The sequence below is a fragment of the Podarcis vaucheri genome (assembly GCF_965113315.1).
Source record: "Podarcis vaucheri genome assembly, chromosome: 1".
Taxonomy (NCBI): domain Eukaryota; kingdom Metazoa; phylum Chordata; class Lepidosauria; order Squamata; family Lacertidae; genus Podarcis; species Podarcis vaucheri.
In genome coordinates, this window is record NC_138759.1 from 46,020,628 (window position 1) to 46,036,955 (window position 16,328).

A 16,328-nucleotide genomic window follows, 5' to 3' on the forward strand; every position below is an offset into this window, starting at 1 on the left:
TTGAAAGAATATTTGGCCAGCGTGATATATAGCAATTCATTCAAATACAATATAGCAATTAATCATAAAGCCAGTAAATAACATCAGCATCTTAAAATAATAAACACAGCAAAGTGGTAATGCTACAGCAAAGGAAGCAATCCTTAAATCAGCTATTTCTGTTGGCCTGAATAAAAAACTACACCTTAAGTTGATGCCTAGAAGCGATGAATGTGAGGGACAACCAGATCTCTAACAGAAGCGAGTTCTAAATGAGAGAAGGCCCTGTTCTGTGCTGTCATACAACAAACTGTACCCACTGAGGGAACAACAGGCAGTGCCTCCCTAAATAACCTTAAGGAATGGATCAGCAGGTAGTGTGAAAGGCATTCCTTCAAATATTTGTATCCCAGGGCATAGAAAACTTTTAAGTGTTAACTCTGGAATACAAACTGGGACTAGGAGTGAATAGGCAGCCCATGTAACTCCTTGAGGATCCGTGAACATTTAGTAAAGGTAAAGGTAAAGGTAAAGGTACCCCTGCCCGAACGGGCCAGTCTTGACAGACTCTGGGGTTTGTGCGCCCATCTCACATCTATTGGCCGGGGGCCAGCGCTGTCCGAAGACACTTCCGGGTCACGTGGCCAGCGTGACAACGCTGCTCTGGCGAGCCAGAGCCGCACACGGAACGCCGTTTACCTTCCCGCTGGTAAGCGGTACCTATTTATCTACTTGCCCCCGGGGGTGCTTTCGAACTGCTAGGTGGGCAGGCGCTGGGACCGAGCAACGGGAGCGCACCCCGCCGCGGGGATTCGAACCGCCGACCTTTCGATCGGCAAGCCCTAGGCGCTGAGGCTTTAGCCCACAGCGCCACCCGCGTCCCGAACATTTAGTACTGCTGGCTAATAACATGGAAGTCACATTCTGTACCAGCATAGATCACACTGCAATAGTTTAAAATGGGGGTGGGAACCTCAGGCCCAGAGGTCAGATCTCCCAAGGCTACACCTCCTCAACCACGCCCCATCTTCCCAGACCACACACTCCACCAGCCCATCTGGTATGCTGAGAGTTTGTTTGGACCCTGGGTGAGGAGAGGGAGGGTGTGACAGAAGGAAAATGAATGGATATTGATTTGTGGATATTAGTAACTTCATATTAATGCAGTGTTTTTTACATGTAACTGTGTATTTTATAATATATAGCATTATAATATATAAAAAATATATTATAATATATAATATATTGTTTAAACTGTCTGTGGTTGCTTCAGTTCTTTTGTACGTTTTGCTTAGAAGAAGAAGAAGAGGAGTTTGGATTTGATATCCCGCCTTTCACGCCCTTTAAGGAGTCTCAAAGCGGCTAACATTCTCCTTTCCCTTCCTCCCCCACAACAAACACTCTGTGAGGTGAGTGGGGCTGAGAGACTTCAGAGAAGTGTGACTGGCCCAAGGTCACCCAGCAGCTGCATGTGGAGGAGCGGAGACGCAAACCCGGTTCCCCAGATTACAAGACTACCGCTCTTAACCACTACACCCCACTGGCTCTCAATGGATGGAGGACAGAGGTGTGGTGTGTGTGTGTGTGTGTGTGTGTGTGTGTGTGTGTCTGCTGCACAAAGGTTAAGCTTATATTCATTGATCTGTCGATCTTTGCCTCTGGTCCCCCCTAGTCACCACTGGCATGTGGCTATCAAAAAGATGTTCAGAAGGGAAAGGCTTCCTATTCCTAGTCTAAATGTAATGCTATTTGAGCATGTACTTCTATAGTTAGGCTATGGTGGACCAAGAAGGGCCATAGCTGGACTAGGAATAGCCTCTCATAGCTATGCACCTGTTCTATCAGGAGGAATGCAATTCCATCTGGAACAGGCCCTCTATACAGCTCCTGGATCCAGGAAAAGCCCCCCATCTTATCAGGTTTCAGTCTCAGTTTACTGGTCTTCATCCACCCTGCTACTACCTCTAGACACAGTCCAGCATCCGCACAGATGCTGCTGCTTCAGATGGAATGGAGACAGAGCTGGGTGCCATTCACATACTGATGAACACCTGACTTCAAATATTTGGATGATGGCTCTCAGCGGCTTCCTATAGATGTCCAAAAGCATAAGAGAATGAATAGAACCCTGTTGAACCCTGCAGCATAAGTACAGAGGGGCTGAGGAGGAGTACTTACTTCTTTGATTATATCTTGATCAGTGGGAAGTGCATTCAGAGGCAGAGTCAGGTTCCTGTTTTTGTAAGCGTTAGCGCCACATGAGTTGCAACAACAACACTGAAAATAAAGAGATTGCCTCTTTAAAAACAGAATTGCTTTTTTAAAACACCTCTCCCAATAAAAGGCACGACTAACTAAAATTATCCAGGTTACTACCATGCTCAGCTATGACATACAAAGGTGGGAAGTGACCTCTTCTTTGGGAGTAGAAGATCCAGTTCTGCTTGCTTAAACCTGGCATAGTGGAAAAGGGAAGGATCAGTGAAATGCAAGTTGGAGACACAGCCTAATGAAATGTTTTGAGTTCCTTCAAAGGATCCTTTCAATGTACATCTGACATCTTGTTCTAAAAAAAGAAAAGAAAAAGAGGACAGTGTTGAAAAAAGGAAGCACAGCAGTTTTTTTTAATTAAAAAACCCCCAACCATCAGAAATAATAAAAGGTAAGGTAAAGGACCCATGGATGGTTACGTCCAATCAAAGGCGACTATGGGGTTGCGGCGCTCATCGGGCTTTCAGGCCAAGGGAGCCGGCGTTTGTCCACAGACAGCTTTCCGGGTCATGTGGTCAGCAGGACTAAACCACTGCTGGTGCAATGGGACACCGTGACAGAAGCCAGAGCGCACAGAAATGCCATTTGGTGTGCTTTCAAACTGCTAGGTTGGCAGGAGCTGGGACAGAACAACGGGAGCTCACTCCATTGCAGGTATTCGAATTGCCGACCTTCCAATCAGCAAGCCCAAGAGACTCAGTGCTTTAGACCACAGCACCACTTGCGTCCCTCTCAGAAATAATATCAACTTCCATGCCACTGAGATCTCTTCATGTGGATTGAGACATGCATTTCGTGAAAGTTTTTTATGCTGTTTTGTTCATTATCGTGACAGTGCAAGCCTGTATACATTTATTTAGAAGTAAGCTACACTGTGTTCAGTGGGTCTTAGTTCCAGTTAACTCTGTTTAGCATTTTGTTCTACATCCTGATCCCAGAAAAGTAGATGGAATGTATCTACAGCTAAGACTTTAATCTTCTGCACTCCTGCCTATGGGTAAAGTCCATGTAACTCAATGGGGATTACTTTTGAGAAGACACATGAGATCGCACTATAGGTATGCTTAGAAACCTAACCTTAAAAACCATTTCAGGGAGCCTAACAGTTCATCTCTACATCAAAATCTGCCTTGTCCCAATCTGGGGAAATGGGCATTTCAAGAACAGGTGGCACTCTGGAGTTTAATAAATTAGACAAACTCTTACAAATGCTGCTATAGTCCAAAAAGTTCGGACTATAGCATTTTCAGTAAAATTGATCCAGGAAGTTAAAGCCTTAACAGGTAGGAAAGACAACAGTGATTTTATAGAGACATGGTACCAGAGCTGGCTCAGCCATTAAGGAGGGTGAGGTCCTGAGGCACCACCGCCATGGGCTCCCCACCTGCCCTGCCACCTCCACTGCTTTCCCCATACAACCCTCTGGTGGCAAGTCAAGAACAAACCTTGGTTGCTACTTAATGGTTTTTGAGAGAGAAACACACCATAGGCTCAGGCTCGGATTTGTTTCATCGGTGTGCCATGGAAGCTGCTTCCTCACATTAAACCATAGTTTGGTTTACACCATGGTGTAATGTGATGTGCTCACGAGGACAGAGGTTGAAGACATTAAACTTGACTCTTTCAGTCTGGGCTGTTGACATTGCAAAGTATATTATGGTACCATCTAAGGTGGAAGCCATGTCAGCAAAATGCCTGAGTGTGTTTGCTAGCAATTTTACCCATTCCAGACTGGACCTAGCACCTGAACTCCAAACCTGAGGCCTCTTTCATCCGGTCTAATGGGTGGCAGCGTGGAAAAGCATTTAATGAAGGAATAACCCTCACGTTTAAAATACGTATTCTTTTTTTTCTTCCGTTTCCTTCGATCCGCCTGAACCTCTAAACAGCAAAGTTCACGACACTGCAACAGAAGCAACCCACAAAGTAGTGAATAACATTTTTCATCTCACAGTTTGCGCCATGAATGTTATGCAACCACAAACTTAATTTATTTGGCCAAATGCCATATATTCAGTGCTTTTTTTTCTTAACAAAATGAAAAAAATGTTTAGGGGTACTCTCATTTTGACTCAAGAAAATCACCATTTTTTAGTTCAAATCAGGAAAAATAAATACAGTAAATGGACAAAGGTACAAAGATTCAAAAAATGTTTAGGGGTATGTGTACCCCGGGGTCTCCCCAGAAAGAAAGCACTACATATATTCATGTTCTCACTTGATGCTTTTAATTGATTGAATTAAACTTATGAGCTCTGGAGATTCATCAAGTTAATAAATGACTAAGGAATTGTTCTAGGAAATGTGAACCACACCCCTCCCCCAAGCAGACATTACTTGACAGCAGTACTTGCATGGTACAGGGCCTGCTTTGTGAGGAGAAAGACATGGCTTTTTCCTAAACTAAATTCTCAGACATGTGAGGGCCCACTTTCACAATTACCTAATTATAAGTGGGCTTTTTGGGGATGCAGCCACTATGAATATTGCCCAAAACCTGAAGGCAATTTTATTGCTAGATAGTATAATGTGATACCCTCCAGATGTTACTGAACTCAACTCTCATCAGGTCCAGCTACAATGGCTAATTTTCAGGCATATGATGGGAATTGCTGTCTAACAACACCTAGAGAGTCCCATGTTAATTACCTCTCCATAACTTACTATATAAAGAAGAGTTAACAAATGTACACAGGCAGATCCCAGAGTTCTTGTGCCTAGTCACTGACTGCTTTTCAAAGTGAGATCTCAAAGAGTACTTCTGGCGGTTAGAAATGACACTTTTAAAGGTCGCTCCAAAAACCCCCTGGATTTGTGTGTGTACCTCTTTTAAACCTAGTGATGGCATTGAAAGGAAAAGATGATGGGTGACATTTGCAATGAAGTGTTCATCATATTTCATGTCATGAAGATTTTAGTCCATTGCAGCTACTTGGTTTTGCTGTCTCATGGTGTCCTAATACTGAGATTCATTCATTTCACTATTCCATACATCGGTTCTTTTGACACAGTTTGTGCATTTATCTGTATGGGCCAATGCATACATTCCATATCTGGTATTTAACCTGATGTGAGCACGTATCACATGATTGAGTCAACTCACATGGGAAGCCAATTCAAATATTACTGTAGCCAAGTTGAGTTCTGACCACCCAAAACTTATTTTTCTGATTTGCTAACATCTGATTTGGCTCCCATGGTATGCATATCATAAGAGTGTGAATGAAAAAGAGGCGGGTGGAGGAGAGAAAGCTGCAGTTTCTCCCATACACTGTGTGCTGCTTGCATTTCAATATTCAATATTCCACCATACCTATATCTAAGAATTCTCTTTCACACTGACACAAGTCAAACTTATTGTCCTCTCACTCAGGATCTTGTTCAGTCAACATTAAGTAGAGGTAGTTTACAGAGTTCCTGCAACCCAGAGGTACTGCACAGTAAATACATGAAGAAATGGAAATTACCACTATTGTTCCATTTGTAATGATGGTTTCAGCTGGACCGCATCTAGGAAATAAATATACAGATACACACACACACACACACACACACACACACACGATGTTACAATGTGAATGATTTAAGGCACAATTGTTAAACATAAGTTAGAGCTGAACAGTCAACTTATGTCTTAGAATTTAACTTTGCCCTTTTCCTTTTGCTGCTTACCACCCCCCGGGACTAGCCAGCCCTGCTGCTTTCCCAACAGAGACATTGCTTTTGCTCACCAGAATGGTGTGGGGGCAGGACAGCAGTGAGGTCAAGGATGCATGTGAGCGCAGATGGGATTGGCTCTTCCAGTCCTGACCCCCTCCACTGCCCAGCTCCCCCCTAGTTTTGGTAAGTAGCATCAACAACACTATCAGGAGGCTGGTGGTATGGCAATACCCCTAGGTGGAATCTACACACATATAAGAAAAATGTTGTGAAAATGCTTTTTAAAAAAAGTTTTGAACAATAAATTGAATTTGCCATAGCTCGCCATCACCATCTAGTGTCACATTTGTATAATGCGCTTTACAACAAACTTAAAATGTTTCATTTGCAGCTGTATAGCTGAGTCCCTGGTCACTCCGAGAAACGAGTTCCTAAATTCTGACTGCTTCACAGGAAAGGTTTGGTTTCAGCCAGAGGGCAAGGCTGTGCTTGTGAATGGCAGCAACGATGGCAATCATCATATTAAGCAGATTTTAGGCATGCTCTACTGATGAGGATTTCAAAATACAAAAGCCAAGTGACTGGGTTAATCAGGTCAGTGTTCTAATTCGTAGATCCTTCAGATCATCTTACTGCCACATCACCACAATCTAGTCTGTTTTGTCATCACCACGTTTCTTTGCCTGTGACTCTAGCACGACACACTACTTATGCTTGCAAAATTCCCAGGACAAGGAAATTCAGAACCTTGTAGCAATATGACCCATCCCTAACTTCTGCCTTGCATTGACAGCTTAGTTCTTGTAGGAGACACCAGGCAATTATTTCAAAATAATACTGCTCTATTTTTTAAAAATTGTTTCCAGTACAATCCTATGCATGCCTACTCAGATGTAATCACCACTGAGTTCAATGGGACTTACTGTTAGGTTAAGTATGGCGGCTTGAATACTCTTCTTAGTAGTAACCCAATAGTAACCCAAGGGGAAGATTCTGATGAAATGGTACAAATCCCTGATATCATTTTTATCCAGCAACCATAGTGCTTTTGAGCTAAAGCAATACATTATCGTGTTTGTATGCCAGGCACCTGCAAACTAGACATCTGAGGGAATCAGTCCTGATGGAAGAAATTCTGGTCTCTGCTACTCCAGATGCACAGGAAGGATTAGTGCAAGGAGAAGAGGAAGCAATATGTAAATCAGAGTTCTTATGAGGAAGTCGTCTTTTGCTCACCAGTTTATGGAAATCATCACAGGCAAAGTTGACATCTGAAGACACGCTAAGGTGTGTTTTATTTGCTACGTAGGTACATGTGTTGAAAGAAAGGAAAACTTCCTCCCATTAACAAGTTCCTCGCTTATACCAAGGAAAGGAGATGGATAGCTAATTTGAATTGCATCACCTTGAATTTTTATAAATAGCAAGTTTATACAATTAGGCTCATTCTATGGCCACTAGCTTCTGATGGTAACTTTTAGATTTAAAACATTTCTGTCCCACTCTCCAACATACAAGATGATCTACAAATGGGCTACAAGATGGGCTACAAATGATTGCCGATGAAATATCCAGCGAACATTAAAACACTGAGTAACACAAGAGACCTTATTCTTAATAAGATAAAATAAAAACAAGAGAATACAGGCTTCTATAGTACAAGAGAAGACAGGCTTCTATAGTAATCGGTTTCTACAGTACTTGGGTTACTTACATATTCTCCAGTGCAAATTCAACCTCCAATTGTTCATGTGTCTGAAAATTAGAATGCAGCATAAATGGCACAAATTTTGCAAATAGTTGTTCCACAGACATTGAGAATTTGTCTTTCCTGGCATGGAATAGGATCAAAGATTAACACCGCCCCCAATCTTATTGCATAAATTAAAACTGAATGTTGAAAATTGAACTTGAAAAAGAAAAAGAGCTTGGTGAAAAGCACTCCTCTCTCACACACCCTTTTTTCTTTCATAGAATCATAGAACTGTAGAACTGGAAGGCACCCCAAGTGTCATCTAGTCCAAGCCCTTGCTGTGCAGGAATCCTGCCCCAGCCTCTCTGGGTGGGCTCAAACCACCAACCTTCTGGTTAATAGCTGGATGCACTGACCCATTGCACCACACCATAGGGCAGTTGAAAAAACATGCAGAACTGCTGCTTTCAGGTCTGTTTTCACCTTTTTGACTATGATGCCCAATCCCAATTTGCAAGGTTTAACAATCCCATGTTTGTTTAAATACAGAGGTTTAAAATCCCATGTTTGTATGTTCAGATGTGCACAATAAGGTCAGGTTTGTTGCTGCTGTTAAACTATGAGTCCTATATATTAGCTTTACAGATTCCTCTTTTCATATATGTTTGGTGTCTAGGTCATCAGCAACAGTGAATATCCCAAATTCTTCACACTCAGAGCAGCTAACCTGTGGTCCTCCATATGTTGCTGAACTACAGCTCCCATCACCCCTGGCCATTGACCGTGCAGGCAAGGGATGATGGGAGTTGTAGTTCAGCAGTATCTGGTGGTCCACAGGTAACCCGCCTCTGGTTTATGTAATTTTTTTTCACAGTATGTACATTTTTCTTTCCTTTTTTTAAAAGATGGCATTTTCAAATAAAATGTTTGGATTTAAGGATTCAGATGGATTTCTTTGTCAAAGCTGAAAGGCTAAGTATATGATAAAGGTTAGAAAATGAAGCATATGTCACTATAAATCTTCTCAGCGTGGGACTGTATATAGCTACATAGAACTAAATTGCGGATGATGAGAACAACAGGGTCTCCTGATGTAAATTAAGTCCATGTGGTAATCTCGCCTTGATATGTAGTACCACTCTCAGTGGCAGAGGAAGCCGCTCAGGTGCCTTGGGCGGCGTGAGCCGCCCATAGGGGCAGGGCACACCACGGGGCCTCTGGAGTCTGCCTGCCTCCTCCCACTCAGCCGCCCTACAGCTGGGGTGGAGGCAGTGGGTGGACTGTTTGGGTATCATGGAGCCTGCACACGCCCAAGCCACTGCATCTCTGCAGCCTTGCGGTGAGTGCCGCCCGGCATTTTGTCACCCCCCTCAGTGGTGACATCCGTGGTGGCCCGCACCTACCGCACCCCCTTCCTCTGCCACTGACCACTCTTCAGCCCTATCAGCAGACTTAGTAGGCTGAATGGCCATTGAGCAGACATGTCCCACATATTGCAATACCTTGGTATTTCTTGTTGGGTTTTGTATCTAATGAGTAGGAAGCTCTAATTGTTAGAGGGTGCCAATTTCATGAGGGAGGCTAATCACATATGAGGGTGTTAGGTTGCATGGCAAAGATGGTTTGGAGAAGAGAACAGTTCTGGGAATATAGGTTCCTCATCCTTGGTCTAGAAGTATCTGAAGAAGTGTGAATGCACACGAAAGCTTATACCCAGAACAAACTTAGTTGGTCTCTAAGATGCTACTGGACAATTTTTAAATTTTGACTATGTCAGACCAACACGGCTACCACCTGTACAGTGGTACCACAGGTTAAGAACTTAATTCGTTCTGGAGGTCCGTTCTTAACCTGAAACTGTTCTTAACCTGAGGTACCACTTTAGCTAATGGGGCCTCCCACTGCCACTGCACTGCCGCCACACGATTTCTATTCTCATCCTGAAGCAAAGTTCTTAACCCGAGGTACTATTTCTGGGTTAGCAGAGTCTGTAACTTGAAGTGTCTGTAACCTGAAGCATCTGTAACCTGAGGTACCACTGTACCGGAGCATCCCTGATGGGCAACTTCTGCGTTCCTGTGGACTACTTTCGGCTGAAAAAACCTAATGAAAAAATTCCCGGAAACCTTGTCACTGAAGAAGCCCGATGGGCAAAACAAGGGTGTATCCTGAGAATTGGTCTATCATCAGCTGCCTTGTTGTTACTAAGTAGTTCCATTTGTTACACTCTCAAGACATAGGACAATGCAGAAGGAAGATATCAGTATGAAATGGCATTGCCAACAGGAACTGTACGTTGTAATTGTTGGACTTGACAATCTTTGGACTTTACAACAATAATACATATAGAAGGTTAATAGTAATATATGTTATTGCCACCAGGAACTGTGCTTTGCAATTTTTTGATATGACGATTAAATTACAGTTTTATTACATATAATGTTATGTTACTTTACAGCCAGTTACGTGTGTGTTGTAGTGTTCTAAACCTACCTGTACCTGGCAGGACAATATGCGAGAAATGCAAAGAAAGCTCAGTTAAGGATTGATCTCTATGCTTGCTCACCTGGGGATTCAATTCAAATTTCATAAAAACTGATTCTCCAAAGGGGACTTTAGCTATGTCAAAAAAAATGACACGGTAGTCATCATCTCGAATAACATCTTCGTCCCATACAGTCAATTCTAAAACATTCTGGAATCAGAAATTAAAAAGTATTATGAATGAATAATGGAAACACAAAGCTGAGAGAGAGAGAGAGAGAGAGAGAGAGAGAGAGAGAGAGAGAAGGCTATTTTAGTCCAACTGTGGGCTACAAAGGAGAAACAGAAGTGTGCTACGTATACCTGTGGGAAGGCTCTATCAAACAGGAGTACTCGCTTACATGAGAAAGGGCCCCAAATTGAATCATAGGGCACCTCTAGTTAGAATAATAATAATAATAAAAATCTCAGGTAGTAAAACTGAAAAGACCCCTAGAGAGTTACTTGCTGCCGGACACTGTAGGTGATATTGTGTTAGATAGGCCACTGGTCTGACTCCTGTGTAGAACAACTAATAATGTGGAGATCTGTATTGCACTGCATTATATAATGACCGTACAGTATGTGTATCTGAATAGCAGATACATTTCAAAATGGTGGCAGCAAAAGAAAGGAAGCTGCGATAAAGGAGAAGCCAAGATCCTAGCCTAGGTTTATTTAGAAGGGACTCTTTAGTACATAGTTTAAAGTCAGTGAAACAAAGAAGTGGTCACAGATGCAGAAGATCAATAACTAGGGCAACATGGAGATGATTCTCCTAGAGGAACCTATGCATATACCATCTTTTATCCTACCTTAACTTGGCTCTGGATCCTGAAGTAGAATGTTTCATTCCATATTGGATCTTTGCAATTTGCCACTGTTTTGGTACGAACTTTCTCACATGAAGCCGTAGGAAGCCACAAGGTCACATAACAATCTGTTTCACTTACTGTAGGGGAGAATATGGAGTAAGTCATAGTTATAATTATGGCCAAAATGAGATTAGCATACTGGATTAGACTGAAGATTTAGTTCAATCTTGTGGGGGGTAGCAGATTCAATGTTTTCAAGGTGTACCACGTGTCTCTTAACTATTGCAAGAGGAGAGCTTGATCTTTGGGAACAGTGGCCCAGTTCGTAAATCATGGTTAATGACTTACAACATAGCCTCTAACATTTCTGCAATGAAAATAGGGATGTCCTATTCAATAATAATAATAATAATAATAATAATAATAATAATAATAATAATTATTATTATTATTATTTTACTGTTTATACCCCGCCCATCTGACTGGGTTGTCCCAGGCACTTATACAAAAACATAATAAAACATTAAACATTTTAAAACTTCCCTATACAGGGCTGCCTTTAGATGTCTTCTAAAGGTTGCATAGTTACTTATCTCCTTGGCTCAGGGACTTCATAACTCCATACCCTTTAACATTTCTCTGATGTAAATAGGAACATCCTACCATACCCTCCAACATTTCTCTGATGAAAATAGGGCTGTCCTAAGGGAAAGTGGGACATTCCGGAACCAAAACAGAAACTGGGATGGCTTCTGTAAATCCAGGACTGACTCTAGTTGCTCTTGCTTACAATGCCTAGTTGCTTTTGCTTTGCTGTTTCCCAATCATGAGCATGAGAAGCAAGCTCTGAAAACTATGCTGACACATTTTAATTCTTGAAAATGTATGGCAAATCATTTTTAAAAGAGAGAAAGTCTGGGCGGGGAGCAATGTTTACTGCTGCAAATCTCATTCAAGAGGTCATTACAGTGGTACCTCTGGATGCGAATGGGATCCCTTCCGGAGCCCCGTTCGCATCCTGAGTAGAACGTAACATGTGACAGCACGCCTGTGCATGCACGGGTCACATTTCGCCACTTCCGTGCATGTACGCGATGTCATTTTGAGCGTCTGCGCATGCACAAGCGGTGAAACCCGGAAGTAACGTGTTTCGTTACTTCCGGGTCGCCGCGGGTTGTAACCTGAAAACGCTCAACCTGAAGCATATTTAACCCAAGGTATGACTGTATTTCTATTTTGTCCAGCAGGAGGCAAACTCTCATTCTATACTTACATAAAAGGCAGATGAACAACTTACCCTCTCATGTCAAATATAAAATCAAACAGAACAAATAATATCCTTAGAGCAACATTCCACTGCATGTTCCCATCTAATTAAACATGAACTTCAGTTTTATTTCCACTCAAAATCCTCTCCCACTCCACAAATATATGCACAAAAAGAAGGAGGTAGACTTTCTTCTATGTCAATAGTGGGGTCTGTCTGTCTATCCCAGTGGTGTAGAATTTGGAAACAAGGCTTTGGATCCAAAATTAAGAACCTAATTTCTTCAGCTGCATTTTTAAATGTATAGGCAAGAGCCATACTCAAAGCACCAGCCCTCAAATTCCCATCTCAGTGGTTCTATATTGAGGAACAGTCATGATGAAAGGCAATGTGGGCAAATTAAGAAGAGGAGAGGAAGAAAGCCAGAGACACATCTATTGGAGATCCTGCTTTGAAAAAATGTATTCATTTTTCCTCATTGCTATAATTCTCTCACTTCCACAAGTCCTGCAGCCCTTGGCAAGATTTGACGCTCTCCTCAGCCCTCACACTGCCTTCCCAAAGCTGAGTAAGCCAGGCGCTGGGCTTTGGGAAAGAGGCATGGGGGCTCTGACAAAGGTCCTAGAGTCCTCCCTGCTCCTTCCCAAAGCCTAGTTAGTGCTTTCCCAACTTTGGCCAGAGCCTCGTGGCTCCTTCCTAAAGCTCAATGCCTTGCTTAGCCAGCTTTGGGAAGGCAGCGCAAGGACTGAGGGGGGTGGGCATCAAATTTTGGCCTCTCTTCCCCCCCCCACATGGCAGTGTGTGGCCCATAGGTTCCGTGTCAAAGTACACTTGCGGCCCACTTGGTATGAAGAGTTGGCCCACCTTGTTCTAGGCTTGCAACCTAAGTCATTCAAATGTGCTGTAGCCCAACACTGTCTGTGTTTACTTGCTTTCAATTTCAATTTGCTCTATTTATGTGCTTCTGATTAAGCGAGCCCCCAAAAACTTACGCCATAGTATGTTTTCTTGTTTTTAAGGTACCACAAGACTCTTGGATTGTCCTATTTTTGCCACAGGAGACAAACACAGTCACCCCACTGGAAATATAGGAGATGAGGTTATCTCTTGGCTAACTAAAGAAACAGCTGTTGCTCTTTCTAAATTCCTGTGTGGGTTAAGAAGCAGCAGGTTCAATTAGGCTCTTATTGCCTATTTGCATCCATCCTACTGAGGATTCTCTCCTCCTTTGAACAAAGAATTGTGGTTGCACATTTGGCATTGTCAGACATTGCCAACCAGGAAATGTGCTCTGTTTTGTGCCTCACCCGCATCTTATCAAGATCCAGCTGCAACTTTGCTGTGGTCACTCTTTTGACCTCCTTAGTGCCTTCCTAGCCAAAGAAGCTTCTGAATGAATGACCTACTTGGTGCCCATTTATGACCTTTGTGAATAGAAGTTGGGGATCATGCAGAGCCATAGCTATATAGGGTGGGGCTAGCCAGGAATTTTGCCCCGGGGGAAGCCGCCAAAGGGGCACCATTGAGGCTCTCAGCCTGTGTGTGTATGCAAATGTGTGTAGAGAGGGATTGCCAAACTGGGTCTTTGACCCAGGTGAAATAAATCCTAGTTTCGTCCCTGGGTTTACGCAGGCTTCCCTCTTTCTATGTTTGTGCACTAAACACACAGATTGGCTCCGTTCCAGCACATTATTAGGTAAAAATCAGAATCAGTTTAGAGTTTAACAAAGTTGTGTTGTACTGTTGTACTGTTTTATTGCTGTTAGCCACCCTGAGCCTGGCTTCGGCTGGGGAGGGCGGGATATAAATAAAATTTATTATTATTATTATTATTATTATTATTATTATTCTCTGAAGTGTAACAAAGAAGAGTCTTGTGGCACCTTAAAGACTAACACATTTATCATGGCATAGTTTTTTGTGGACTATAGTCTACTTCATCAGATGCATGAAGTGTATGATTTGGTGGGAAACCAGGAGTCAAATTCCCCACTCAGCCATGAAAGCTGGGGAATGAAATTGGGTCAATCACTGCATCTCAGCCTAACCTTTTGTGTTGTGAGGCTCAATGGACAGGGGGAGAAGTGTGAAAAACACCTTGAGTTCCTTGGAGAGAAAAAACCTGAGATATAGATATAATATAATAAGTTTGCAGACATTTTGTATTTGCATGCACGCACATCCACACACAAAAGAACATATATTGCATACACACACAAACATACCTCCCAGTTTAGCATAACACTCCATGCATCTGATAAAAGTGGGCTCTAGTTCTGGGTCCCTCCAGATTTTTGGACCACAACTCCCATCAGCCCCACCAGCATAGCCTGGAGCTGATGGGAAATGTAGTCCAAAAACATCCGGAGGTTACCAGGTTGACGAAAACTGGATTGCATCCTAATAAATTTGCATTTAATTTGCATCTATATTCTTTATGCTGCAACAGAATAACATGGCTACCCCTCTGGAAGTTCTGAAGCAATAACAGGGATTAGGCAAGAGGTCTGTGTTTCTGGCACTGGAGCAGGGTGTGTGGGATGAAGAGAGGCCTCCAAATGACAGGGCAGCAGAGGAGGGGCGGCCATGTTTCAATAAGGGCAAGCAGTTGGGAGAGAATGTGTTCCCTGTTATTGCTTCAGAAGCTTTCAAAAGCCATTATTTAGGGCTCTACTCTCTGTTGCTGTGGGATGTTGTTCCCCATTCCTCCATTCCACCTTCTTATGTATCTTATAAATCTCAGCTTGCCTTCTGTCTTTCTAACTTGTTGACCTCAGGTGGTGGTGATGGGGGGGAGGGAGAGAGAGAAGATTCTGGGTGCACTGAAATAATGTTGCTGAGCCCAACCTGTTTCAGGATGCAGATGAGTTTAATAATACATTTTCCAACCCCCAACCTTTTTGCATCTGTAGGCATGATAAATTTGTGCTCTTGGCGCCTAACTTTGGCTTGCTGCTTTCTTTTGTAATTTCTACTCATTCTTTCAGGCTGCTAAATGAGGATGAAGGAAATCAAAAGGCTCACTTTACATTCATGCTGTCCTTCCTTATCCTCTGTCATTTATGTGGCCAAACAACATTACACCACCCTGATCCACACCCCTGCTAACAATCCTCTGGAGCCTCTTCCTTATCTTTGCTGCTACAGTAACACCTGCCTCTTCTGTGCCAGGAACTCATCACCTTCACTTATAAAACTGATACCATCTTCCACAATATTTCTACCCCTCTATTCAGTGACCCTCATCCATCTCCCTAACTTCTTTGCTATCCCCCCAGTAAAAAAGGTAAAGGTAAATGACCCTGGAAGTCAAAGGTGACTATGGGGTTGCATCACTCATCTTGCTTTTCAGGCCAAGGGAGCTGGCATTAGTCCCCAGACAGCTTTCCGGGTCATGTGGCCAGCATGACTACACCACTTCTGGTGCAACGGAACACTGTGACAAGTGCCAGAGTGCATGGAAATGCCATTTACCTTCCTGCCTTAGTGGTACCTATTTATCTACTTGCGCTGGTGTGCTTTTGAACTGCTAGGCTGGCAGAAGCTGGGATGGAGCAATGGGAGCTAACCACCATCACACGGATTCGAACCGCCAACCTTCTGATCGGCAAGCCCAAGAGGCTCAGTTGTTTAGACCATAGCGCCACCCACGTCCCCTTTTACCCCAGTATCTCATGATGAGAGACTCACTCTGCTGTCCTCACCTGAACTGCCACCTGATCTTTATCCTATTATCTGCTGCCTCTTTCAGAGTATCACCCACCCACATCACCCAACTGTTTCTCTTCTCTGACTCTTTCCCTACCTTGTTCATCTTTGTCACTGTTTCTTCAACACCCCTTTTCTCAAAAGCCTTACCCATCCTCATCATCTCACTGCCAGCTGAGCTTCTTTCCCATTGCATCTTAATTCACTCCTGCTGTCTTGATTTTCTCTCTTCCAATCAGTCTTGAACCCACTCCAATCTGGTTTACCCTCTGCACACTACTGAAGTTGTCCTTGCTAACCAGAGATCATCTCTTCACTGCCATTTCTAAAGGACCACTGAAATTACCACAGTTTTGGTGGCTCACTGCATGCAGTAACAACCTTACTAGCCAGCAGTGAGCTTGTGTTTATT

The 16,328-nt window shown here is 43.0% G+C and overlaps 1 protein-coding gene across 2 annotated transcripts in view; it reads right to left on the reverse strand.

The window, feature by feature from the left end:
• Nucleotides 1-16,328, reverse strand: part of LOC309541650 (cytosolic phospholipase A2 epsilon-like) — a 47,876-nt gene that overhangs the window by 16,385 nt on the left and 15,163 nt on the right. For both annotated transcript variants that reach the window (XM_082239744.1, XM_082239745.1), the window contains 7 exons: nucleotides 10,942-11,078; nucleotides 10,170-10,298; nucleotides 7,625-7,665; nucleotides 5,718-5,760; nucleotides 4,078-4,153; nucleotides 2,376-2,545; nucleotides 2,158-2,256 (listed from right to left, as the gene is read on the reverse strand). In XM_082239744.1, the coding sequence (XP_082095870.1) occupies nucleotides 2,158-2,256; nucleotides 2,376-2,545; nucleotides 4,078-4,153; nucleotides 5,718-5,760; nucleotides 7,625-7,665; nucleotides 10,170-10,298; nucleotides 10,942-11,078 (695 nt within the window). The remainder of the gene's footprint in view (nucleotides 1-2,157; nucleotides 2,257-2,375; nucleotides 2,546-4,077; nucleotides 4,154-5,717; nucleotides 5,761-7,624; nucleotides 7,666-10,169; nucleotides 10,299-10,941; nucleotides 11,079-16,328) is intronic.